The sequence below is a fragment of the Carassius auratus genome, unplaced genomic scaffold (assembly GCF_003368295.1).
Source record: "Carassius auratus strain Wakin unplaced genomic scaffold, ASM336829v1 scaf_tig00019867, whole genome shotgun sequence".
NCBI classification, from domain to species: domain Eukaryota; kingdom Metazoa; phylum Chordata; class Actinopteri; order Cypriniformes; family Cyprinidae; genus Carassius; species Carassius auratus.
The window spans coordinates 9,302-20,094 of NW_020524990.1; the positions used below are offsets into that span (position 1 = coordinate 9,302).

Below are 10,793 nucleotides of genomic sequence, written 5' to 3' on the forward strand. Positions count from 1 at the left end.
TTATGAAAATGTTTATTCGCAATAATTTAAATGCTTCGAGGCAAATCTGGGCCAGCAAGGGTTTAGATGATTTTCAGTATGATTTTCACATTAAAATTGAATGATGCGTTGGAGTAGAGAAGCCTGAAGTAACATTCAATAAGTCAGTCTACTCTTTTATTCCAGTGGGAAATGTAGCGTAAAGCTAATTGACTCAGTAACTTATATGAAGAAAATTAGGCACTTTGCTGACTTTTTTATAAAGCGTGAAAACGTAACACAATACTGCATTCAATAGTTGAAAAGTTATATACCTGTATATATTATATAAATAAATAAATTAAAACAACCACAGTGGAGGATAACTTCACATATATTCATGTGTCAGGAATCCAGGATTTTATTGAGCAATAAAAAATATACACCAGTTAAAATAGCTTCCTTATTTTCATTAGTATTTATTTTTATTTTTTTTAAATTAGATTTTCTTTTCAAAATCATTCTTGTCTTGTTGGGATTCAGAGCTCCGAACATCCAAAAGAAACAAGAGAAAAAAGGCAGTCAGTCTGACTTTACAGCTGAAGAGTTACGGCACGCAGCAGTCCGAGAGCGTCTCATTGTACTGATGAAACCATGACGGCGGATGTTGAAAAAGAGAAGTTTCTTTGTTGTTGTTTTTGTCTTTTTTTTGTTCATACTTTTCTTTGACATTGACAAATACTTATGTCTGCTTCTCCGACTCTGCCTTTTCAGTGGATTCGGATGCTGTTTCAACTTCCTCTCCATAAAGTTCTGCTATTTTCTCAAATTTTGGACCCCAGTCATCCAGAGAGTTGTAGTCCAGGTCGGAACGTGCTCCAGCCGACCCAAGCGAGCTGATGGAGCCTGCTGGTGACCCCTGACCCTCGTAGGCATAGGTCTGTAAAGAATCGTAGGGTGGTACGCTAGTATCCTGATCTGCCTCGGCCACCCTCTGTTTGATAAACTCCCCGACCTCCATTTCCTCATCGATATCCAGGGATGAGGGGCTGAGACGGCCGCGGGCCAGTCTCCGTGAAGACCACGGCCGAATGCACTCGGGCCGGACGTCCCGGCGGAACTTGAGTTCCTCGGCGGCGGCTGGGTTCCGAAGGGCGATGATGTCAAAGGCCTCTGTGTCCTCCTCTCCACCTCCTTCGTCGTCGTACGTCACCACGTTCTCACGAATGTCCTCCTCTGAGATGATCAACGGCTCCTTTTTGCTTCGACGCAACGTAATGAATAGAATCACAATGGCTGCAAAGAACAACAACAACAACAAAAAAATGCTGCTGATTATATAAAATAACATGGCATAATTGATTAATATTGATAAACATGACGCTTTTCATTGTATAAACATACACTGTTGAAAAAACAGAACAACAGATAGGATGAAAAATTAACCCTCTGGCTCTGTTTTCAAAAATGACAACACTGGAGATTATTGGTAAGCAAAATTCCTTCAGTTAAAACATTTCAAATTTTTTTGTGATGTCCACCTCAAATTCGGAACACAGCTTTGTTTTTAGATTCATTATATATATATATATATATATATATATATATATATATATATATATATATATATATATATATATATATATATATATAATCAATAGTGTTGGGTGAAAGTTTCACCAATAATCAAGTGTCTTTTGAAAAGGAAAATAAACTCAGGACTGTTAACTAAAGCATTCAGAATTTACAACAGTTTTAGCTAGAACATTTTATTTTCCAGGTATATGCTCAAGATATGGATAGGAGTTCATAAATGGACCATAATTATTCCATAAATATAATTTAGTATTATAAAAAAATCCCCTAAAAGTACAATGTTTAATATTTTTGTCTAGCACATGGGCAACATCAGATGTTCAAGCATTGAATGCATAGCCCTCTAAACAGATGATAAATGAACCCTGATATTGTAAAAATCAACAGGAATGGGAGATACTTGCATTATGCTTATTAAATATCACCAGGAACTGTGGAAAATTTTGCTAAGAGGTTGAAGGTACAACCGCTATATAAAGCACTCTATAAATAAAGGTGACAAAACATATTCATGTCAAGTACTGGAAAACTGAAATAATAAATAATGAAAATAATTTATCAATGTTATTAACACTGAATATTTCCTCCAGGAACGTTATGGCACTACGGTGAATGTGTCACAGAGTAGGAGACGCAAGGAACATTATCAGGATGAGGGAACAGCAGGTGTGAAGCATCATCAATGCATGAACAAGCAAACACATCAGGGGCCAGAGATCAGTGCGAGTGAATGATGATTCTCTCATATCCCATTAGAATGGAAAGAGCCACCATAAATGAACAGCAAGTCGATATCACACATTAGTCTAGACGAGCTTTCACTTCACTGATACACTATTAGCTGACGTGACTAAAGCTTTATGAAAGCACTTTTTCATGACCCCATTAATAAATGTTGCACATATGTGAAATATATATGAATAATGTTACTAGATGCTAGATACTTGTGTATGTTAAATTTGTAGGTAAAACAAATGTGCACACACACACACACACACGCACACACACATGCACACACACACACACACATGCAATCACACACACACACACACACACACACACACACAAACACAGCCGTGAAAATGTTTTTGCCCCCTTCCTGTTTTTTTTTTTCCGCATATTAGTCACATTTAAAAGATTCAGGTCATCAAACTAATTTTAATATTACACAAAGATAATGCGAGTAAATACAAAATCCGTTTTTTTTTAAATGATGATTTCATTTATTAAGGGAAAAAAGCTGTCCAAACCTACCTGGTCCTAAATGAAAAATTAATTGCCCCCTCCTGTTAAATCATGAAAGAACTGTGATCAACCACATTATTCTAGAGTTAAATTTCACTGGACACACGCAGGCTATCGCAAAAGCTTGATTGCAGTTGTTGCTGCAAAGGGTCACACAACCAGTTATTAGATTTAGGAGGCAATTACATTTCACGTAGTGACAGGCAGGTTTGGACAGCTTTTTTCCCTTAATAAATGAAATCATTATTTCAAAACTGCATTTTGTATTTACTAAGGTTATCTGTGTGTAATATTACAATTTGTTTGATGATCTAAATCCTTTAAAGCTGCGGTAGGGAACTTTTGACGCTCTAGCGGTTAATAAACAGAACTGCTTGCGTCTTGCGGAAGAACATCGTAGCCGGATCTACTTCTCTCTGTTTATGTCTATGAAGAATCACAAAGGTACTGGGTTACTCCGCCGCGGTACCCCCGAAGCAATCTAAAATAGTCAGAATATAAACACTTATTATAGCTGCACCCTAGTGATTCAGGACAAGCTAAAAACACGGTTTGGAAAATGGATTCATGGTGTACTCGCTTATTATATACATTTTTCTACATTTTGAACACAAACAAAGTTACGGACCGCAGCTCTGATTGGTTGTTTCTTACCGGGAGCGATGCATTTCTGTAAATGGCAATAGGACCACTGGGAGGAGCCAGAGGAGCTTGATTTTTTTCACAGATTATCTGTTTCATATTCTACTGTCAGGACATAATGACAGGTTTAACAAATATGTAAAAAATATATTTACACAAAAGTTACCTACTGCAGCTTTTAGATGGACAAATGTGCTAAAAAAATAAAATAAAAAAACATAAGGGGGCAAAAACCTTTTCACGGCACTGTATATCTTCAGTATATACAGTATATGCACACACATTTCATTGAATGCATATGTATTTTAATGTGTGTTCTAATACATACAGTGTAATTTTAAACATATATAATGTCATGTGAAAGTCTAAAAATCATTCATGTTTTGTCAAATATGTATTACCAAATTTAGATAACATTCAGAGCTGGATGTGTGTGTATATATATATATATATATATATATATATATATATATATATATATATATATATATATATATATATATATATATATATATATAAATATCATAAGTGTAGTCTTGACTCCAGCTCTGAATGTTCTCTAAATTAGACAGTGACAATGAAGACAATGAAACATATTGCAGTCTGTTGTATGAATATTGCACAGCAACCACACAACTGTGCTGTTACACAAACACCAAAAGTAACACATTCTGTTCAGTGTTTGCTAACAAACAAATATCTCGATGTAATCAGCTCTGCTAAAGCCAGTAAATCTACGAAGCAGATTTGCAGAGTGGTAGGCGGGAGATTTTATCAACAAGTAGATTTTAGCGGGAGCAAACAGAGGTGTGTTTGAGCAGGATGTGCCGAATGGGGCGAGCTCAACATATAGCGTGAGGTTCAGGACTATATTTAGCCCCGACAGCTGCTAGTGTGAGTGCTGAAAATCTCTCGTTTTTCAACGAAAGAGAGCATCGCAGCCACAAGGTGAGACCTAACCCATCCATCCTGGGCCGGAGAGAGGGACGAAAGGGATGAGAGCAGCCCATGAGAGGAGGAGAGGTGCATGTTAGCAAGACTATTACATATGATGCTCACTTTCTTCAACTTGCACGTCACTACAAACCTATCAGCGGCTCACTCTCTATCTCTACTTGTTTCTGTTTGCAAATTTCCACACATTCACTGTTTTATACTCCATTCTACATTTACCATGGACCTTTCAGTAAAGTATACTTCATTTCTGTTACCTTCAGTTCTTCTTCCCTTTCTTCAGTCTTTCTATCAATCATTTGGACTATTATTTTATATTGCATTATGTTTAATTACATTAAACAACATTTAATACTATTTACTAAAAATCATATGAATATATATATATATATATATATATATATATATATATATATATATATATATATATATATATATATATATATATATATATATATGATAGTGGGATTGCTTAAATTAAGATTTTCAAACATTTTTAAATAGGTACATATTTAAAAGAGTAAATCAATTTCAATAAAAAATAATACAATGATATTAAATTACATACAGTATACACTAGCATTTTTATTCTTTATTATATTAATTTTTTTTTAGATCATGTATTAGTTATTTTATGTATTTTTATTTTATTTTATTTTAAATTTCTTTAAATAGTGTTCATTTACCATATCAGTTTCCCAACTGAATAATACAAATTAACGTCTATAAATAATAATAAAAACAGAGTACACAATGTTTAATAAAATGTATCACATAATAATATTTTATGCAATAGAAATGAATAATAAAGAGTAAAAGAAAAGATTAAACATTTTTATAAAATGTGTATACTATGAGTGAAACAATAGAAATGTGTGACTGGTAGAGATTCTACTACTGTAGAATCTGAACACTTTCATTCACTGGGTTATAACTATATTATCATATCGTCATCATGGCGCTCGTTTGCATGCTGTCATCCCGCTCACCACTATCTGCACTGCTGTGGATTCTAAAACATTCTTCAGTGTTCTGTTCAGGACATTTTGATGCAGTCACGACCTTTAACCTGCTGTTGTGAGACCCGTGAAATCCTTTAAGCACACCCCTAACTTTTGATCCACAGGTTTACAAGGTGAAAGATGAAAAGTCAAGAGCTAAACACGGCTGGATCAACTGGAATTATCACAATGAATGCCAGAGTCCCACTGTGAATACTAAAACTGGAAAGGTGATAAATGGCAAACAGTCAAAGAAGAAAACAAATCTGATTTACCTAAATATGCATTTTAGAAAAAAACAAAATCTTATTTTCTTTATTGTTCAAATCTACTACATTAAAATATATATGTACATGATACTATAAAAACTATTTGCTGTTTTCATTTGTACTTATTTATAATTTAATATTATTTAACATTATTCAATTCTATTAAATGAAAAAAAAGAAAATATAGTAAAGAAATATTTAAGATAAAATCAAATACAAATTGTAAATAATGAAAATAAAATACAATACAAAAAAATTCAAAACAATAATAATGGTTATAATAATAATAATAATAATAATAATAATAATAATAATAATAATAATAATAATAATAATAATAATAATAATAATAATGTTTTTTCAATTACCGGAATCGTATATTGTGTAATATTTTTTTTACTAAACATTGACTATTTTTAATATGCACCTATTTACTTTTTTTTATGGTTTACAAGTCATTCATTTAAATTAAGCAATAATATTATCATTTAACGTCCATAATCCTCCATAAAACAATGAATTCGATTATTCATTCTTAATATTCAGTTTTACTCAGATAGTATATGTTAAATAAGTTATATAAGTTTTATGAATGCCATATAACAACATTATTTCTATTTAGTTCCTGAAGGTTTCTTTTGGCAGCTGTTCACAAATTATCGATTATGTTGCTCTCATAATCTGAATGATGATGTGTTTGAGGTTATTTATATATATCTCACAGGCACTTGCAAAATACTGAGGCATCATGTCCAGGTTGAACTCACCCAGTAAAATCAGCACACAGAGCAGAATGGCTATGAGAGCGCCCGTGCTGAGCCCTGCGGAGGAGAGGAACGCTTCACCCTGGCAGATCTTCAGTCTGGTGCCTCTCTGGCAGGAACACACCCTGAGCGTCAGGGTACTGGTGCTGCTCAGGACAGGTTCCCCGTCATCCCACACCACCACCGGGAGCTCGTACAGTTCCTGGGTCAGTCTGTGGAACCGCCGCCGTCTGGCGATGATGCTGGCAGTGCTGTCTGCAGACAGACACACAGATAAGGTCACAATTAGTTAGAAAGCACTTGCACAGCTATCAGATGGCTTCAGATGACATTTCTGGCTTTAAATTGCTTTTGAAACTTGACATCTGTTGCTGTATGAAAAAAAAAATCCACATGGTTTTTAAAAGTTGAACAGGAGGGGGAGTGAACAGTGACAGATTTTAACTTATAGTGACAGATTTTTTTGTAATTTGGCTGTCACATTAAAACTAGTCACAAAAAATAAAATAAAAAATAAACCCTTTTGTCATTTATTTCAGCTTAATATCATGAAAAAATGTATCTGTTTTACAAGATGGCAGTTTAATATGAATTCATGCAGTGCGCATCATAGGAAAACATAAGATTATAAGAAAAATACGTAGGAAAAACATAACAATCAGTGGGGTGTAAGGGCTGATATTATGCAGATCATTTAAAAATATATGAATAAGAAACAAGAATAAGCCACCAATTTGCCAAAATGTAAAATAGTTATTTTTGGTTTAAGAAATATGAAAACAAATCATACAATAACAACAATAATGATAGTGATCATTAATAATAATAATAATAATAATAATAATAATAAAATGATGAGCAAAACAGAATAAAACAGTATATTTCTATACTTTTGTGTACAATTTCTGTATTTATGAAAAAAAAAAAAAAATATATATATATATATATATATATATATATATACGCAGACACACACGCACACACACACACACACACACACATAAAAGAGCTTGTTTTGTAAAAGCACACAGGGCTAAAAGTGCCCAGAGTAAGAAAAACAAACAAACAAACAAACAAACAAACAAAAAAGCAAATAAATGGTAACAACAAGCAATTCAGTTAAAACGAAAAAAAATATATATATATATGAAAAGAAGAAAACGAGGAAAATTCAAAGGTGAAAAGCAGAAGTAATAAGAGAGAGAGAGTGATAACAGACAAAGATAAAGAAAGAGTCTAAGAGAACAAGAGACGAAACAGACATGGAGAAAGAGGGCAGATAAGAGATCATTATATTAAATTAGGCTGGTTTGAGCACAGGTCACTCTCGCTGAAGCTCTCTACCGGAGTGTGCCGTTTCAGAGCATTTAGGAACCCCATTCCCACAGATGGGCTTTTAATGGGAGAATTCACATTCTCTGAGCCCTGAACATGCGAGGTCTGTCTAATACTGGGTGCCTACAGCAAAGCGAGCAAAGCTCTTAACCTGAGGATCAGCCTAATGAGCCTCCATCTCGCTCTTTCTGAACTTCATCACATCCTCCGGCAATCCCTGCGTTTCTAAGCATTCTGAGAAAGGGATGCTAGATGGACAAGGATACAGGGAAATCAAATGAAATTGAGCAGCAAATGAGTCAAATAGCAAGAAAGAGGGGCACGGCACATCTGATCTGAGCAACATTTGAATTCAAGTCCATTAGAGGCCTCTGTGGCATGTTACAGACTCCTGTTGGACAGCTGCTTCTGAGTAAAGTCACTTAACATCAACCTTTACCTGCATGAAGAAATGATATTTCTAAACAAAATCACTCCTAATCAACCCAATAATAATACTATTAAATGAAACCCAAAATTATTCTATACATTATATTTATTAAATGCAAATTATGTTTTATGCCATATGAAAAATGAGAAAGAAATAGAATATTACCAACATTTGTCATTGATTACATCTACACACAGGTAAGTGGTGATAAGTGGCTTGAGTGAGTTGCTGAATCATTTATTAAACCGATTAGTTTAAATTATTAGTTTATATTATTATTATTATTATATTATTATTATTATTTTATAAATATATTTTTTTAAATACACAATTTGTTCCATGAATGAAACAAGTGTCAAGTGTCAATGTGAGTCATTGAATCATTCATGCAGATGAATAACTCAAAAAGGTACTCCTCTCAGAAAACGTACAAATAAAAAAAAAACAACATTTTATATGTTTAATTACTATTGGGAGCATTGGGATTGCTAGATGGCTAAATGAAAGTTTTCCACTTCTTTTGCCTGTAGCTCAAAATTAGACTGTGCTCATTCATTCTTTATAAATGAACCACTGAATTATTCAATCATTCATTCAGCAGATTCAACCTGTGGACATAAAAACAACCCACGGTAACCGTGTTAAAGTAGCCCAATTCCACCGGAAAACCACAGACTTGGCAAGCCTGATATTACTTGATAGATACTTCAACTGCATTACATGGCATGTGGATGTGCGCTTGTATATGAATTTTAACATGGATAATACACACCATATGGGTGTGTCACAAGCTGCTGTGTCTTGCTGCTACAAAAAAAAAAACATTTCCTGCCAGCAGCATTAAACACCTGCATAGACACAAAAAGCTCTCACTCCTGGCACCCAACTGTGTCCCATAAATAATCACAGAGACACACTACAGAGAACACGCATTTCGAAACAATGTACTGTAATGTATGATCAAAAGACAGAAAGAACAAGAGAGATGCAAAGGCTGAAATCTACTCCCTTATGAATCTGACGTCAACATCTTGTTCACGGCAGACATTACAAGATACAAGAAGTCTTGCTTGCAGGGTCAGCCATGTAAGAAAGCCCAAAGAGGCTATGCATTATTTATTTTTGTCAGTCTTCACAACTTAATTTTCTTTCTATTTTCTCTCTCAAGTCTTAAGAAACAATAAGCCTTTCCCCAGATGTTGCATACAATAAATAAACGGAAAGAGGCTTGATCTTTGTAGAAAAGGGAAGTATTTCTGTCTTGGTTTATGTTGATGTGTTGTCCTCACCCACTGGTGGCTGACAGCACGCTGTCTCTAATTGCACTGCAACACTGCTCAAACTGACATGTTAGAAAATAAGCTGTATGTTCACATCCCAGTTCAGAAAACAGCCAACCTACTACCGATCTGGGGGAAAACAAGGCCTTACTCAACCTCACTCCACACAATGTTTCCAACCACCTTAAAAGGAACGGTCAAGTAATGTGTTTATGCTAATGAGCTGCTGTTTGATTGGCGGCTAGCACTCCATAGCCAATTGAATCATTTTAAATTCGCTGCTTCACTCAACTCTGTCAAAAGGCTCATTTGAAATGTCAAGCACTTGCGATGTCAATCGGCTCTTCTTTGCACAGATGAATATATTTCATTTATTTGCTGCAGATTATGGATGCTTTTGAAATACTTGAATATGATAAACAAGTCAATGTGTCTAGAACTGAATTTGGTTATTTTGTCACTAGTATTTCAGCTTCCAGCTCCCACAGATGGTCTTTTAATTCATATTTAATATGAAGTGGGGTAAACTGCTGCCCCATGGTGAGCAGGAGGTCACATTTTGCCCACTTGAGCAGGAAAAAGGGCCATTTTGTTTATTTCATCCATTAAACTGGGCTGTTTCTGAACGGGTGAGTTGATGGAAAAACTGCTTACTACAAAAACGTTTGGCAGGCGCTTAGTGTGCATGCTATTTCTCGGCTCGATATTTACATGGTTGTTTTAAGTCCAACGTTTTTAATCATTTATCCTTGTCAAAAGCAGCCCCCAAATGTCTGTTATGAATACAGTCTGTGCACCCAGGAGGGTTTATATGGAAAACAGCACCTTTTACTATGGCTCATACTCTAGGATAGGAATCTGAACAAACTTCAAGGATAAAATATTAAACTCCGGCACATAATTCATACTTCACCAATTGTACATGAATAAAACCTCAAACACCTTGCTGGGGTTTTATTTTTACAAGCAGACTTTTTAAGCATTTTCTCTGACATGCGATGGAACAGATGGCAAAAAACTCTACCAAGTTGCACTGTAGGATGACAATCTTTTATTATATTAACATCAAGTATGAAAAAAAAGTAAATTATCTGCAACAGTAAAATAACCTTGTCAGCACTGTCGACATGTAGCATCCTTGCGCTTTGAGCGTCCCGTGTTCGAGTCCCAGCAGATCTTTCCTGATACTGCCCCCCCCCACTTCGTTTCCTGACTAACTACTATCCTATCAAATGAAGGCAATACATTAAATACATAAAAAAGCACTGAAATAAATACATTAAAGCTAAACTGAAAATATAAATATTGAAAGACTGCCA

The 10,793-nt window shown here is 34.7% G+C and overlaps 1 protein-coding gene across 1 annotated transcript; it reads right to left on the reverse strand.

The window, feature by feature from the left end:
- Window positions 1-355: 355 nt before the first annotated feature.
- On the reverse strand, window positions 356-7,809 carry LOC113076327 (cadherin-18-like). The gene is made up of 3 exons (XM_026248959.1): window positions 7,755-7,809; window positions 6,433-6,684; window positions 356-1,254 (listed from the first exon to the last, which is right to left on the reverse strand). The coding sequence occupies exons 1-3, from the start codon at window positions 7,807-7,809 to the stop codon at window positions 701-703; spliced, it is 861 nt and encodes a 286-aa protein (XP_026104744.1). The 3' UTR covers window positions 356-700.
- Between the last annotated feature and the right edge of the window lie 2,984 nt (window positions 7,810-10,793).